General features: G+C 35.0%; 2 protein-coding genes across 6 annotated transcripts in view; both read right to left on the bottom strand.

Annotated features, from left to right (window-relative positions):
- Window positions 1-5,911, bottom strand: part of LOC109535656 (midnolin homolog) — a gene marked incomplete in the record, with an annotated part of 8,439 nt that extends 2,528 nt beyond the window's left edge. Inside the window, 6 exon segments of the mRNA XM_048667522.1 lie at window positions 780-933; window positions 1,101-1,264; window positions 1,539-1,672; window positions 1,807-1,970; window positions 5,366-5,453; window positions 5,513-5,911. Of these exon segments, the coding sequence (XP_048523479.1) occupies window positions 780-933; window positions 1,101-1,264; window positions 1,539-1,672; window positions 1,807-1,970; window positions 5,366-5,453; window positions 5,513-5,709 (901 nt within the window).
- Window positions 5,912-8,784: 2,873 nt separating this feature from the next.
- LOC109535640 (integrator complex subunit 1) overlaps window positions 8,785-17,600 on the bottom strand; it is an 11,675-nt gene continuing 2,859 nt past the window's right edge. For all 5 annotated transcript variants that reach the window (XM_048660916.1, XM_048660912.1, XM_048660913.1 and 2 more), the window contains exons 3-13: window positions 16,902-17,177; window positions 15,625-15,820; window positions 15,017-15,567; window positions 14,493-14,882; window positions 13,951-14,426; window positions 13,557-13,882; window positions 12,113-13,443; window positions 10,750-11,226; window positions 10,426-10,683; window positions 9,469-10,199; window positions 8,785-9,413 (exon numbers count right to left, since the gene is read on the bottom strand). In XM_048660916.1, coding sequence (XP_048516873.1) covers window positions 8,855-9,413; window positions 9,469-10,199; window positions 10,426-10,683; window positions 10,750-11,226; window positions 12,113-13,443; window positions 13,557-13,882; window positions 13,951-14,426; window positions 14,493-14,882; window positions 15,017-15,567; window positions 15,625-15,820; window positions 16,902-17,177 — 5,571 coding nt within the window. In that variant the 3' untranslated portion in view covers window positions 8,785-8,854. The remainder of the gene's footprint in view (window positions 9,414-9,468; window positions 10,200-10,425; window positions 10,684-10,749; window positions 11,227-12,112; window positions 13,444-13,556; window positions 13,883-13,950; window positions 14,427-14,492; window positions 14,883-15,016; window positions 15,568-15,624; window positions 15,821-16,901; window positions 17,178-17,600) is intronic.

Below are 17,600 nucleotides of genomic sequence, written 5' to 3'. Positions count from 1 at the left end.
GATTTTTTAGATATATGCAATTTTTCATGAAATTGGATAAAATATGCAAAAAATGCATAGATATGCACTTTGCATATTTTCCGCCCTCTAATAATAATTAAATAATTGCTCAACTCCTAAATAGATTTTCACTTTCAAATTGGACACCAAGATCGTCCGATTTGACGCAGCTAGATTTTTTTTTCTGTGGGGCTCTCTTAAATCAAGTGTATGATTTGCCCGTCGCCACAGAAAACAAGTTAGGGAAAATACATTTCCAAGCTGCACTATTTTAAAAACAAGCGCGCCACAATGTCCAAAGTACAGCTAAATTTTTTGAAAAGAAATAATTTATGTGTTCAGAAACACTGTCAACATTTTGAACATTTGTGAAAATAATTAAATTAGTTCAATTATTCAACATTAATACTTTGCATGTTTTTTTTTTCGTTCTAAATAATAAAAAATCTGAATTGCAAGATGTGAATAATTATTTGTACAGAAACTGTAGGACTGACGAAGAGGCAGAACACTTTCACGCATTAAAAAAGATCACGCTTAAGCCAAAACACGTCAATTTATGTAGTAATTGCTGATTCCAAAATTAGTGAAAATCGATATGGGAATTTAGAAGTTATTTGGAAAAAACAATCTCAATTTGGGAACTTTGACGCCCTGTAGCAGGAGAATGAAGCTACATTGAATATTATTAGTTTGCTTAGATTGTCTTTTCAGGGACACCCTGTACATTACCTACTTTTCACGCTTTTACCACTTCTACGTTACTGTTGATACCTTACCTAACTTGCTTCGTGTAACGGAATTTTGATCCTGCTCAGGCAAAGTCGAAGTCGAACAACAGGGCAATGAGGAACAACATGGTGTCAAGCAGCCAGAGTCGCTCGAAGAACCGGGACAATCTTCGGGGGAAGGAATGATAACTTCGTCGGTACTCTGTAAACCAAAACAGCAATTTTCTTGTTGGATTTGTGCTTAACTGTTACTAGTTACAGATGACTTCAATCGAAAGAATCAAGATTGTACTTTACAATTGAGAATTGCAAGTCCTATTTCAAGCTAATCAAAATAAAATTCTAAACTACAATAGAATAGATGTTTACCTTGTTTTGGATATGACGAAGTTCAGGCACAGAACGTAAGAGATCATTTAGAATATGGACTATTGTGGCTATGTCTCTTCGGGGGCGTCCGCGGGAGTCTTGTAATGTTGGACTGAGAGCTCCGCTAAAAGTGCCGGAGTAAACACTTTCTCTTCGACCAGTCACTGTAAAAAAAAAACAAATTAATTAACAACAAAACTAAATACTGATTGTTAACAACACTTAAATGGAGAAACACATAAATAGTCCATTATGGTTTAGTTTTATCAGCACATTATTTCATTAGTCGATGAGTAAATCAAAGCGTGACTCAAACGACTCATTTTCAGTTTGATGTAAACAGTATTTGTTCACGCATTAATAGTAGTAGTATTTACATTTTATTATCATGTGACATAATAAAAAAAAATTCTCAAAGTAAAATTGGCTTGGTCTTACCTCTGCTCCTACCCCTTTCTCTTCCTGAGAAAATATCTGCCGACAATTTTCGTAAAGTGTGTTGAAGGTTTTTACTAGCCTGCAACAAGCTAGGAGGACCAGGACTTTGAAGTAGGGGGGCACAGTTTGGAGGTCTGCAAAATATTAACACATTTATTCAAAACTTTTAGGAAGCTGCAGATGGAGAAAAAAATATTTTAATTGTATTAGTTATAGACAAAAAAAATATTTAAATAAGTTTTAGTTTCGTATTAAATATGATTCTCACTTGCTAGCTGAAGCCACAGTGCTGAGTTGCAGCTGAATTAGCATCATATGGTCGCCTAAACGCATGCTAAGGTTTAGAGGTGCTTTCCCACAAAGGAATTCATTCACTTGTGTATCATTCAGGGATTCCAGTGCCTGCATAATTCCCACCTCTGGACGTTGAGTCTGAAAAAAACGATGTGTGTAGGTGCTTGATTTAAAAAAATTGTCACATGACTAACTTGAAATTAAAAATTAATTGAAAAGTAGTAGCAGTTATGTTTGTGTGTGTTTAGTAATAAAAATATTATATTTTCAATTTCAGAATTAAACCCATACAAATCGTTCAAATGGAGAAAGGTTAATAAAATCCACCAAAGTACAATTCTTTGCATATTTCAATTTCGGAAAATTGACGATTTGGCACACAACAATGCATTAAAATAATACAGCAAAATTCAAAAAATATTTTTATTTATTATTTAGCCAATATTTAGTTTTCGGAAAAACTAACGCTGACCCCTTAAAACAAAGCCAGTTTAATTTACAAAATAGCTGCCTTGAAGAATTTAGTATATCACATATAGCAGTAGGTACTACAAAGAGTAAAATACAGATATTGTCAAGAGATCATCGCATAACAAAACGTATCATTAGTCACAAAGTTTTAAAAAATACAAAACATTGTACCAAAAAAACAAGAGTTTGTTTTCCAAATTAATTGAAGAAATTTAGAAGAGTGAAGTACATTATATTAGCATTAATGATTTCAATAAAGAAACAAAAGGAATTAATTCGATTAATGTGTAGGCTGGCAGTGTGCTCAGTAAAATGCTACACCTATGATGTCATATTTGCCTTCATTTCCTTTACTCTTTATAAGCTCAAGTGTAATTGGGTCTAATATATGTTGTATATGGTATATTAAAAAACTACTTCCTATTATACAATATTTTGGGAGTCACATTACTGAAAACTCACTATTTCAGGAATTCACTACATTTCGCATCAAAAGTTTATACTGTTTGTTAGACCAGTGTAAGTTTTCGTGCGAAATATATCTGAAGATGTAACCCACTCGTGTTTGCGAAACATTACGAATAAATGCTTGTACACAACGGCCGAAAAGTCCTAATAGTTTCATTTTGCTTTTTTTGGGTTTACTTTTCTTAATTATTGGCTTTTTTCATGCGCAGTGATATTTTGATTTATTTTGCTTTCAATTTTTTTTCTCACAGCAAGCTTTGGAGATAATTATGCAACTAATATGAATTTACAGGTTTTATAAACTTTACTTTCCACATTTATTGGTTGATAATAATAATAATCGCATAATAAATGCAATAATCGCAAATAATAAATACTTGTTTACGTTATCTAGTGACGGGTGGTAAAACACAGACACGAAGTTGAAATGAATGGCAAAATATTTGAAAAAACTGTGGCAAACTGTAATGATAATGAAGAGCACGAAAACTACGAAGAAGCTTGAGAATAAGCTGAGATTGATAAGAAATATTATTGATTGAAAATACGATTAGATTTTTTTTACACTTTAGCATTTTTTATCGACTTACATTGTCATAACTAGAAATTTTGATTTGTTTCATGCTAATGTTATAATATACACTTGTTTAATTACAACTAAACTGCTCAACAAAATCATCGTTACACTGACAAATTTGGATAAATTCTGATTGCTGCAAGCGATTTGATTTCTGTTTGAAGCGTTATTGAGTGCATCTTTTTTCGGTTACTGTGTATTTTTGCAAAAACCGGTTTAGATAAATTTTCTATATAGTGGCAAATGAAACATTGCAAATTGGTGATAGTTGCTTGCCACAACCTCTGAATTGGACAAAAAAACGTTTTTCTTATTTCAACACCACAGGCATTAATATTTTACAGAATTATCTTAGAAAAATCAACTTTTTTGTCTTGTAATAATGTGTTTTTTCTTGAACCGAATTTCAAAATTTAGGGTCAACTTGAAACTCAGCAGTCAACTTGAAAAACAAATTCAGTATTCCGAGTTGCATGAATGAACGAAATATTTGGAAGTAAACATACATTGAGAGCATGTGGACGTGCTCTCAGTTGGACCGAAAAACGGTTTTATTTCCACACAACAGGTATTAAGATAAACCTCATATCTAAAAAAGCCTAAAAATTCACTTTTTGGTAATGAAGTGATAATTTTTGCTTTGAACCGATTAGCAGTAAATAAGGCTCATGCTGCAGCTAAAATTTTATTTGTTAAAACTGATTTCGGTAATTTTTCATGCAAGCCTGTATATAGAATTTTCGTCTCTTTTTATATATGAAGTTTTAGCTTCAACATGAGCTCAAGGTCGTGAAAATAAGACCAAGTACAGCAAAGTTATAGCTGCAAGATCAAAAAGTTGAATTTTCTACGTTGAATCAGAAGAAATAACAGAAAAATTCAAATACCGGTTCGAGCTATTTGGTGTACCTTTACTCTTTTGGTGTTGAAACTAGGAGGTTGCCGTACTTTACATGCAAAATTTTCCATTTTTTCATTTGCCGCCCTGTAGAAAATGTATCTGAAATGCGCAACTTTTCCCAAAACATTGACTAACAGAAAACACATGGCGCTCAATAAAGCTTCAAACAGAAGCCAAATCGCTCTAAGCAAATTTATTCTGATCCTGTTCCAAAGTTAGGGCAAATTTGTCTGTGTTTATTTTGATGAGCAGTTTATAAGTTCATATATGTTTTTCGATTTTAACTGGACATTTTATCCACTAGCGACAAACAGACTGCATTCTGTCCAACAATTATTTTATTTTATTCTGGATACTTTCCCACTTCCTTGCACCAAAAACTCGTGATAGAGGTCCATACACCTAACATCATATTACCCCAAACATTTTTTTCTCTTATGATTACCTAGTTTGTCGGTAATGGTTTTTTGCTTCCCTTGAAAAGAGGTAAAAAGGGACAAATTGCATTTTGCAAGTCTGCTTCTCAATTGCTAGTTAAAACCATGTGTACGAATACCTGGAATAAATAGCCATTTAGATACCAGACTATTATATGCACTATCAATTTTGCACATTCTCTTGCTTGATAAACTAATAATCAAATATTCATTACACTCCCATTTAATGTATACATTAAATATGGAATTTTAATCGTACTTTGAACCTGTGTAAAGCTATCGATTACCCATTAGCAACTGTGCGTTTAGTATTTCAAATACGCAGGTATTTAACTACTAAATTTGGCAGGTCTTTGAAGAGTCCGTAGAGATTTCCTCCTCTATCCCGATACGGGAAATATTTAAATAAAATAGTAGGAACTTTAGATTTATGTAATAATGCTGATTAATTCTAGTTGTAAACCGCACGTGAGCTTACTTGGAATCTGCAAGTATTTATCGATCAAATGGATTTCGGGCATACTTCAACAAAAAAGGATATTTATGGCAAATCGGTAATGGTTGGCTGTATCCACCTACCTATTATAAATGATTTTAATCAAGGCTATGACGAATAAAAGCAATGAAGATACAATAAACAATGACAGGTTTAAAGATAAACAAATGAACAAACACTTACAATAAGGCCAGTTTCCACGTTAGGTAGTAGGGTAATTCTAGATCCATCTGTAATGCCGTGCTGATATAAATGACCATCTTGTAGTTGCCTAAAAATAAATGGCAGAAGTAGGTGCAAAAGTAACTGTAATTGGAATATGCAACTCACTTATCTCTAAATAGAAGACATATCCGATCTCTCGGCACTTTCAGTCTTTTCGATACGAGTTTTTTGAGGTTTTCCACTGTGCTTTCGGATTCTACGCTAATGTAAAAGTCTCCCCCCGTGGTCGGGCTCACTTGCACATTTATGTGAGTATCTGGACCACACCCCTGCGAAATGGGGTTACTGGTCAAATTCTCCATTGTCTAAAGTTCACGTTGCACTATCCCGAACACGAATTTCACCAAAAAGCTAGTGTTTTACGCCAATTTATACCCAAACATACATGTCGAAACCGCACCAGTCTTCGCACTTTCAAGCTTCCATAAGCGACCAGCATAAATTTTACAATTGGTTGAAGGTTTGCTTTAGCATAGACGATTTCTGAAAAAAAGGGGCTTGAGAGGGGGAGGACTCTGTCAAAATTCCAGGTATACGATTGACGCCTGTGCCATCTCTTATCTTCGTAGAAAACTACGTGTTGACTACGAGAACTGCACAGCACATTCAACGAGATATCCAGGATATTTAACAAAGAAAATATATAAAAGTGAATTATTAACTGAAAATATACGGATTTAATTTAAAAAATAGGAGCTATACAAAGTGTCCCGTAAGCACATGATCATAAGAGTACTGTGATATTATTTGGATCAAAAGAAGATGATCTGACCTAACTTTTATTAACAAAAAACGTCTGGTCCCTCTGCTATTGATGGTCAAAGTTCTTCAAAAAATGTATCTTTTTTGAAATATCGGGAAAATGGTACGATGTATTTTGGTGAAACTCGCTGCGAATTTGTTCTTATGTAAGACTCACATTTTGATGAAACCGAGGTCAGCAGTTTTGGACAAGTGGTGAATTCTTGAGTGTCGTGGTACAAAAACTACCAGAACTTTTTATTTGGTGTTTGGAATCAACTCATTTTTTTTCGACTGATGCACTAATCATTTATTCACAATTTTGTGCTCTTTGTAAAATCTTGTATCGTTCATAGTTTTGGCGCAAAAAATATATTTCTGGTTCCTTGTCACGTAACAATGTCAGAAATTTTTAAACGAACGAAAACACTTCCAAAATATAATCGGAGGGCCTAAGATTTTCACATTGTCGGTCAACTAAAAATTATAAAATGCATGCAATTTAATTTATAATAAAAGAACATTTTATCGCTTAATGCGACATTTGCAGGTGATGGCTGAAATTGTTAAGTGCCAAGGAAACTATAAACGATGCAAGATATTTTATAAAAGAGCCCAACAACGTTCAAAAACGATTAGTGCATCAACTGAAAATGATAAAATCAGTTAATTCCGATTAAGCCTGGGTAACTCAGTGAGTTTTTAGGAGTTGGCGCAGTGCTACGCAAATGGCTTGGTACGCTAACACAACGCACCGGCGCAGTCACTCAGTTCCGTTGCTGGGAAAATGTGGATGATTTTTTTAACGGCTATTTATTAATAACATATTTTTAAATTTCTTCTAAATATCAGAATTTTCCAGTTTAAGCCTAGTTATTATTTCTTCTAAATGCTCAATTTTCTAAAGTTTTACTTCCAAATCAAAATTAATTTCTGGGTTTCAGTCATTTATTGTCTCTATTTATCAGCTAAAATACGTTTCGGTGTATTTTTCCACCATCATCAGTTTTTATGTGTAGCGTTGTTGCTGCTTTAAGCCTTGGCATACACATTTAATTAATTTTGATTTGGAATTGAAACAAAGTCAGGAAAGTATAAGTATACAATAAAGTTTTACTTAAATATGCTGACAATCTCAAGGCATTTTTCGGCCAAAAATTTCTGAAATAAATGTTGGATCGTTCGTTGCTTTGTAAAAAGTTTTGAAATCCCTTTCCAGCTTCCAACTGAAAACTGTAGAGTTTGTTAAAAAACGTAGTTTTTAGTTTTGACTGAATATTTTTTTGCTTCACTTTCTACTAAAAAACGCTCCATTTTGCAGAGTTTTACTTAACAATTCTGACAATCTGGAGGCCTTTTACGCGAAAAATTCCAAAATTCATAGCTCTGTAAACATTTTACAAACATTTTTTTCAGCGCCAAATTCGGGACAAAAACGAAAATAAATTCCTACCGTTTTCCTCGAAAACCATTAAGGTTTTCTCCAAAACCGATTACAAAACTAAAAGTTTTTAAACGAAAACGCAAAATATATTATTTTCTGATGATTTTCTTCTTTTATGACAATAATGGGGTGTTTTCAGCCAAAAATGACAAAATTAATTTTGCTAAAAAATTCGCCTAATTCATCGGTTTGTAGGGAACTTTAGAAAACTCATTTCAGCTTCGGATTTGGCACAAAAACCAAATAATTTTATTCAGTATTCAGGAAAAACGACCAAAGAGAAAGAGTTTACAAAAAAACATTTGAAAAATTCACCGCCCTCATCGCTCTGAAGATTTTTAAACTTCCTTTAAATTTTCAGGTCATCCCAGTTTTTAAAAAGTTCTATTAAGCAATTCTTTCGACGCAAAAATCGCATTATTTTTAATTAAAATATTGACAATCTTCAGATATTTTCTGTGAATAATTATAAAATACATTTTATTGGAACACCGCCTCCTTAACCGCTTCGCAAAAAATTTTGGAAAAGTTTTTGCAGCTTTGATTATGGACAAAACCGTAATAATTGTTTCTGAGTCTTTTTCAAAAATATTTCCCCGAACTGAAAAAGCCAAAGTTTATAATCGTTTATTTGGAAAATTCTTGAAAACTGGGGTTTCTTCGCTTTTAGGTCAATATTTCCAAACAACACTGTCTCTAAACCCAAAGTCCTAAAGTTTTACTGTAAAATACTGGCAAACTGAATCTTTTATGCGAACAAATTAGGAGATCGATTTAACAAGAAAACTTGTTGACTTTCTTTACACTCAGTTCTGTTGCTGGGAAAATCTAGATGACTTTTTTTTAGTTGTTTGAACAAAGTAGTAAAACGTCGGTCAGAAAAAATGTTGATGACCTTTTTGTTAGATGTGAAAATTCCAGTCTGGGGTCTCGTAAAGCTTTAATAAATTACTTATAACTCATTAACCGATAAGTTATAACTCGTTAACTGAAAGAGCGGCAACAACTCACCACACAGATGTAAATGTAAGAACAGAAAGACCGATTTGGTCGAGCGATTTTTAAAAGAAATATTATTATGTATTTTGATTAAATCCACAGCAAATAACATATATCCCCGTCAACACACAAGACCAAACGGCTTTAATCAACTAGAAAAAGTAAATCACTCATCAAAAATCAAACGCAAATATCTTTCCGACTTTGATACACTTTATTATCTATTTATCAATTTAATTAGATACAATTTAAAACAAACACGTTTAACAGCCATATTGTAAATACAACAAATCTACAGTTTTCGTAATGCTACTCGTCGTAACTAAAACAGATTTCATCCCAAGTTGAAAAACTTTAGTCAAAATGATTTTTGCATATTCTTGCATTACTGGAACAATGTCGGAGATCCTTTCCAGCAAACTGCTAACAACGTCACCATTTTCGGAATCCAGACAGGAAAGAATGGCTGGCAATGCTTCCGATGCTGCCTTCGGGTTGTACTTCAACCAACGAACCATCAGCAAAATAACCACCGATCTGATACTGTTATTAGGCGACTCCAGCAATCCATACAAGTTCTGCGACACGCTGTCCAATAGCTGAGGCCTTTTGTTACTGATCTGATCTATTTCCTGTAGAGCGTTCAAACAGTCTTGGGTTTGTAAAGCGTTTTTCAATTGCTCCCAACGGTCCGGATATGGTTCTGCAACTGGTGGATTTACCGATCCTACAAGAACATCAGAAGTGGATTCTTGATAGGAAGCTGGCAATGAAACGCTTGATAGTAAGGGTCGAATTCCCGGTTGACTATACTGGATGTCGCTGTAATTAAAGTAGTTCTAAAAAAACAGTTTTTATAAGATTAATGGTAACGTACTTTAACATTCCACCATGCTCTTGTAAAAATTTCGAGCCGCCTTTAACATCATGCACCATCCAATTTTGAATAAACGTCACAATCCTTTTGACCAAGCTGTTCAGTTCCGATCGATGATAGTGGAAATTCAGCAGCTGGAAAAACGAGAGCAATAGCTCATAAAGCGTTCCGGATTGGTCAGTTTGATGAAAAATATACGGTTGTAGCAGCTCCATTAACCCGAGTATTTGCCCGAAGAGCAAAAAGTGACCTCTACTTTTCAGCACAGCCCATTCGTACTGCGCTCTACCCTTTAAACTTCCAGATAACATCGGCAAATGGCGCAGCACCAACAAAGGATGCGTGGCAGCAAGTTTACGGGAACACAGTTCCAGATCTTGGCTTTTCTTTGGCCAGTCTTTGGATCTGGGCGTTGCAGACAATGCGCTGAGAAGACAGTGCGCTATCCTATCTATAGCACTAGAACAGTTCATTTTCAAAATATCCAACGTTGTGTCTGCTTTGAGTTCCAATTCTTCCTGCCCGGCAAACGGCAGAGACATGTAGGTCATTAGCAAAAGCTCCCTGCTGTAAATTTCTGTATCTGAACTCTGGAATAGCATTTTGATAATTACAGGGGCATGTTCTCCGATACATTTGAGGAGGAGTGGAAGTCTTGACTCCATCTTTTGCTTCCAGTTTGATTCGCATTGATCGGACTCTTCAAGAATGTATTTAACAATACATTTTACCTGCAATCAATCATATTTTTGTAAAATTCGCTGCAGAGTTTCTTAAGCTATTTAAATGAATGAATGGGCTTAAACCGATAACATTTATAAATGGGCACAAAAAATAATGCCAGAAAGCTACAATTAAGCAATGCAAGTTGAAATAAATTTTCCTCCTCTAGTTTGACTAAAAATTGATCTCCTTTGCAAACTTGCAGTAAATATATTTCTTTTTCGATTTACTTACTTGTGTCTCGTTTAGTTTCAACATGTCTTCAAAATGCGCGTGTTTGGGTACAGCCTTATCACGGCCTTGCCACAATTTTGGGCTTTTTATTAACGCTGTTAAATAGTCTAGCACTGAGACTGGGCACACTTTTTCTGAATCTTCACAAAGCAAATATGTAACTAGCTTGAATAGACTTTGCCAGCTGGCTCTTTGGAGTAGCAACGAAATCAACAAGGGCCGGAATTGCAGAAATTTTTTGGAGAACAGAAGTCCCACCTAAAGGATTATTTATATGATATTAATTCCCGTTTATTATCTTCACTATCTAGCACTAAAACTGACCTGCAGCTTGTCTTTGTCCGAATTGGCAATTTCCAATTCCAAAGATGACAACCAATCTACCAGTAACCCAGTCTTCTCAGACTCGCTTTCATCCTCCATCAGCATTTTTCCCAATTTCTCCGTTAAATTTTCCGATGCGCTTAGCACCTGTTCTGATTTCACCCTGGTTATCAAGTCCTCGCACTTTACCATCTGCATTAACTCAAGGGGCACAATAGAATCGGATGCCTCTTTCACCGAATACATCTGTAGGTATCGCCTTAGAAAGTTTGCGGTGCAATTGCTCTTGGGGATCATTGGCAGTAACTGAATGGCAAACATTTGCTTCTCTTCGCTCAGAGAATCACTTGTAAATACCAGTCGCAGTAACATTGAGAACGATTTGTATTGGATCAAGGGATTCAAAATTAAATTTGTTGGTACTGATTTGAAGAAGTTAAAGAAGGTTTCCTTGTGAGTCTTATCAAGACTAAGGTTCTGCAAAGGAAATACATACATTGAATTACAATCAAATCAGTTAATATTACTGATAGGATCATTCTAACTAATAAGCATTTTGCAAATGTAAGAATACAAAATGTGTCAATATGAGCCTATAAGGGCAAATGGTGCTTGCGCTTTGAGAAAATTATAATAAAAAGGAAAATAGGTAAAACGCCACATAATTTAATTATTAAGTTCGATGGTGGACTGAACAGGATAACAGGATTTTTTGATTTCGTAATTTTCAAAATTTTATTGTGTAGTGTTGAGAAGATGTACTGAAACTGCTCGAATAAATTTGCGATTGCCTAAGCTCTTTCAAAACGCCCGTTTTTTACCCAATTCAAGCATAAAAACAAGTAGTCCTCACATTACGTTGTTCTGTTATTGTATTAAAAGACTCAACATTAACAAGCAAGAAATATATTTTATATGGTTATTATTTTGAGGAAAAAGTTGCAATTTGAAACCTCATTAAAACATTTCCAGTAATTAATATTAATGATTGGATCAGTGATTCTTGATTAACTCGTTTTTAGAGCCGAAATCAGCTTCGTTCTTAACGACAAACCAAAAAGCGCTTAAGCGTCCTCTACTAAAAATGTAAGTTGAGCGTATTGAGCAAAGTATAATTCTTTTGAGAACTACAATATATGGAATAATATTCAAATGAAGTAACATGGCAGAAATCAAAACGATGCACTAGAAACAACAATTTTAGATAAAACAAAACAACACTGTGGTTTCCGGAGATGAAGTGAACTTTACATCAATTACCTGTAATAAAAACTAAATTGGCAAACATAAAAAAAATATTTTATAGATATCCATAATATACAAATACTATTTTTCAACTAAACTTTTTTAAATACTCACTTACCCTTACTAGATTAGGAATAATCTTGTTCTTATCACCCATAAAATGTGGATTAAATAGAATATTCAAGTTTTCCACTATAACTTTATCGGTGAAAACCGATTTCTCAGATTGTCCACCATAGGACAGAACTTTTCTGTTATCAACATCGATTTCTGCATCCCCTTTTTGAACAGGAGGAAATTGCATTTCTATAGCTTTAACAAATATTTCACCGCCGATAGCGCCACGTTTATTTTGAACTTCCACCAATTGAATCATGTACGTTTTGTCCAAAACTGAATCCATTACCAGTTTCTGGTCTAAAATTGTGGCTTTATCCAGAGTGTTCAATAATTTCGTAATGGAGCTAGTTGGAATTCCAAAAGATTGAATAAATAAAACCAGCTTTGGTGGTTCCAATTTTTCAATGGCTGCATCAACCAGTCGAGATACATTCGAACGAATCATTCTCAGCTTCATCCAGTCAGGCAAATACGACGTGGTTTCCGATGTGTCAGGTGAATAGGCACGTGGGTGATCCATATTTAAAGGAAACCAGGTGTTTAAAAGCATATTAAACGGTTCAAATAAAGGTAATGGTCCATACGTAAGTAGTACAATAGCAGAATGAATAACCAACGGTTGCATTGGACACTGTTCACCTGTTCCCCAAGATACAATTACATACTCATTATTGTACGTTTGATGGATACTGTATGACTCTTCTACATTTTCTTTCGATTTGATTGTATAGATGCAGAAGAGCTGCAGCAAATTTTTGAGCGTCACATTGCCGTCTCCAGGCAAAACATATGATGTTACGCTGTGCCTCTCTATAATAACAGACGATAAATCGGAAATTAAGTCATTAAGTTCAGCAAATGACTCGTAGCAATCTTGAGTAGTTAAGAAGTTGATATAGCTGGACATGATCGTTGGATTCGTTTCAATTTGCAAAGCCTGCCTTAAGAATTGCACCAGAACTGGTTTAATTATTGCAAAGTGAGCGAAATGTCGGATATACTGAGACAACCAATTCGAATAGTTTTCAACATTCAATTCTCCATCTTCAGTTGGAGACAAGATTAACCCCAAGCCTTTAGTAGCTTGCGTTCTACTCGCTCCATGATCCGATGTTAATCGTCTAAATAAATATTCGAGAACTTCACATGCGGACTGAGTGTCCGGGCCATTTACCACTGTTCGAAGATGCGCAAGTAGTTGTCCATGTTTAGTTAATTTTTCCGCAGGTGCAGTGGACAGCAAATATTCGCACAAACACTGCACTGGGAGATGAGAGAGAACTCCTTCAGCACTATGGACCAGTTCAGCCAACCAAGGCATATGAGCTCCTAAAAGTAACATTATTAGTTTGTAAAAAACATATTATTTAAGACGTTTAATCGAATTTTCATGACTTCACTGACTAACTTCATCGTCTTATAAATATGAAAAAAATGCTTACCTCCTTGTCGAGACATAATGTCTAAGAGAAAATCGGGATGTCTTGATTTGCATAGCAAATGTCCCAGTCTATGTGAGTTGTTCAAAGTTTGTAATAAATCTAATATTTGAGGCGGAGGCCTGCGAGAATCTCCAAGTGGATTCTGCTCCATAAGTTGGGGCAAAAGATGGCTGGTTTGTTCATTAATCTCCGCTTTGGTGCTAGCGGCTGCCAAATGAGACTCAAACTCTAATATGGTTTGTTTTTCGAGAGCAAGAACCTGAAGTTCTTTGGAATGAAAATCGTCTTCTGCTGTAATCATTGTTGGAGGAGGAAATGAAAAATAACTAAAAAAAACGACAATTGTTAATACCGTTACTGAAATTAATGTAAATGTTAATAAACCATAACTAACTTTGTAATACACATTTCCATGAACATTCTTAATGTAGGGTACTTATTCCATGCGAGATTTCCAATAGTCGATGGATTATGGGCTGCCAATGTTAATAAAATCAACCAGACCTTCCAATATAAGATAGAAATTGCTAATTTAGGGGCAACGTATCCATGCGGCAACGTGATGTTTTCGGGATAGTTATAACTGCATAAATTGAAGAAAAAATCCATAATCTCCAGCTTGTCAATTTGTAATGGAGGTCCGCAGTCGGGAGAAAGATTCGCTGCTCGTTTAATGAGCTGATCGACAACATCCGTGACTTCATTTGGCGTTATTGGATGTTCTTTGGATATTCCGATTAGAAGAATACGCAGCAAAGTCGCTTGCAGAAGAGGAACTTCGCTGGCCAGCCGTAAAAATAGGTTTCGTTCATTTTCTCCTGGCCATGAATCCACTTTGTAGTAATGTTCCGGCTGTTCCAAAAATAAAACCTAAAAAATATTTTACAAAATCTCAATAGTAAATATTTGCAATTATTTTAATATGCTATTAGGTACTTTCAACAGCGCATGATGAAAGTCAGGAACATTTGGTCGAAATACTCTCAATGCTGAATCTTGGAGCCATGTAACACATTCCCTTTGAATATTGGTAACCTGCATCTTAAAAGCCGTCAGAACGGAAACATCTCGTTTGCTTTGAGTTGCAGCATCTCTAACTTGCGGACTAACACACAACAACATGCACATTGTTGACAAATCCACCAAGGACAGGAATATTCGCTCCCGAAAATCATGGTCTCGAATAGAGGCATTCAATTCCTTTCGTTCTCGTAGCAATGCGTGAACCACATTTAGTAAATTGAAATCGTGCCTGAGAACTCTGTTGATTTCTTTTAGAAGTGCACGAAGTGAACGAAGATAATCCTCTTTATTCAATAATAGTTCCTACGGAGCAAATTTGAAAATGAGCTATTTTTACGTTAGGAATAGCGGATAAACAACACCAAAATTTGCAAAAAAACATGTATTGTATGTAGCGGAAAACTAAATCAGATCATTGGAATTTGCAAATTACTTACCAAACAAATATCAGCTAAGGCATCAGCTGCATGATCAGGTTTGACTTGAAACAGAGCGCCAACCACTATCAAATTGTTTGGATTTCTTGCGTTGCTCAACTCATTATAAATTGTATACTTTAAGAGCGGATACAAGTTCTCCTGGAACGACAATACCATTTCTCTTAGGCAGTTGTTGAAATAGTTCACCATCGGTTTGTTTTTAAGCCTCAATTTACTCAACTGCGCTATCACTTCTAAATCTCTCTGAGAACTCGCTGAACAGTTGTAGCAAAGGTACGCCAACAGCTCTTGTGCAGGCTTCATCAGTTTATGATTATGAAGCCAGGCTTCTATACGAGACACTGCTATTACTCTCATCTCGATTAAGCCACAAGCCGTACTAAGTAGTTTAACAAGATTTTTACTGGTGGCTTCAGGTTGTTGTCTTCTAGCTAGAAGATCTTGAATCGCTTCCAGTAGAATCTGCTCCACCTGCTCTTGAGCGTGAGCATATCTGGGTGATATTCGAGCTTGCCATGTTTCCACTATATTTTTCTGCTCACTGGCGGCTAAAACAAGATTTACATAAATATACAAGACTATCGATTTGAAACTGATGTACTAACGGTCATCGTCTTCCATATTATTTATTGTCAATGGACTCGAAGTGTCTCTAGAAGCAGAGCTCCAATTCTCTGACTTGAGAAGAGATGTTAGAGGCGGCACCTTGGTATGAAAAGCCGTAATTATATTGTCTACGAACGGTTTAGCAAAAGGACTGTCAATTATTATTCTGTCTCCTATTGCGTCTTCTACATATAACTGAAAGTTAAGTAAGTTTAAAAATGAGCAAACATTTATACAGGGTTCCCGTAAGGATATGATGAAAAGGGAACTGCAACAGTCTTTGGCTCAAAAGAAGACTCTGTCCTAACTAATTAAGGAAAACTCCTAAAAAAAACGATGCTTTTTGAAATATCGGGAAATTGATACGATGGATTTTAATGAAACCTGCTCTCAATTTGTTTTTATGTAAGACTCATATTTTGATGAAGCAATAAAGTTCATCCGCTTTGAACAAATTCTCTCAGAACTTTTATTTGGTGGCCGGAATCAACTGATTTTTTGTTGAGTTGACGCACAAATCATTTTTTTAACTTTTTATAAAATCTTGTAGCATTCAGGCTTTATGCATTTTTTTCTGTTTGCTGCAATATAACAATAAAATCCATTAACTACAAATGTCGTAGTAAGCGATAATCATCCATGTTACTCGCTGAGGGGACATTCTAACAAATACTAGACTAGTTTGATATTAAATGAATGAATAAATTGAGAAATGATTGACGTGGTCAAAGTATTATGCCACTCGTCCAGAAGTGGGACGAAAAACGCGAGCTTCGGGCTGAGCTCAGTAGATTCATCAAACTACATATAGTCCTGACGTAGGAACAAATTCACAGGAAGTTTTACCAAAATCAGCCTGAGTTCTTCCGATATTACAATAAACTTGATTTAAGTTTTTTAATGGTAAAAAATTAAACAGAAATCGTGTTTTAGAGCTAAAACTACCAATGCTACAAAATCTTACAAAGACCACCAAAATGTCAAGAAACGATTGGTTGAAAAAAATCAGTTAATTTTATCAACTAAATGAAAGTTCTAATAGTTTTGTACCAAGACACTTAAGAATTCACCAATTTCCCAAAGCGGATGAACTCGGCTGCTTCATCAACATATGAGTCGTACATAAGAAGATCCAGACATTTTCTCCAATAAAAGTTAGGTCAGATCGTGTTTTTTTGAGCCAAAGAATGTCACAGTACCTGTTTGCTCGTGTGCTAGCGAGATGCCCTGTATATTGTATATATTTTTAAATAACTTTGTCCTTTCAAGCTGATACCTTAACAAATATTTCCGGCCAGTTATCTTTTTCGCTGAAAGCATGGCAAATTAGATTGAGGAACATCTGATGCACATGCGAATTGCTTTTGTGCATTCCTTTCAGACCAGCGGCAATGTCTCTTCTTAAAACGCTAACCATACCATTGACTACGTTTTCATTTGTAAATATTTCTGGTTTCAGGCAACCTAATGAGAATATTGTCGACCATGTTAATTTACAGGGCTTCGCTTTGGTGGCCCGCAAGTTTTTAATAAATCCAATAATATAACCAACCTGTAAATAAATCAATGTATGGCTTACTGTGCCTTATGCTAGCATCAAATAGAACTGAAACTATTTTTAGTTTTATTTTAGAAAACTGTCGAATTCTCAGTAACTCGAGCTTCAATAAAAAATATAAAACATGTTAATTTTAACAGAAAATAGTAATTTTCATTCAACTTTTTGTAGACTGGATGTTTCACATGTAAAGATTCCATGATTAAATAAGTTAGGTTTTCGCGGCCAATACACTTGAAATTGTTGAGTTTCAAGTATTGGCCGCCAAAATCAAACTCTTTTCAACATAAATTTAGTCTAGAAAAAATTTACATAACAATTTTTATCAAAAGAGATAGACTTTCGAGGCCATTCCTTGAAACTAATGGGTTTTTCGGGTTTTTAGGCCGTCGTTCGGTAGAATTTCTTCTTGACGTT

The sequence above is a fragment of the Dendroctonus ponderosae genome, unplaced genomic scaffold (genome assembly GCF_020466585.1).
Source record: "Dendroctonus ponderosae isolate FM_Combo_2020 unplaced genomic scaffold, Dpon_F_20191213v2 Dpon_F_20191213_1, whole genome shotgun sequence".
Taxonomy (NCBI): domain Eukaryota; kingdom Metazoa; phylum Arthropoda; class Insecta; order Coleoptera; family Curculionidae; genus Dendroctonus; species Dendroctonus ponderosae.
This window is presented reverse-complemented; position numbering and strand designations above follow the sequence as displayed.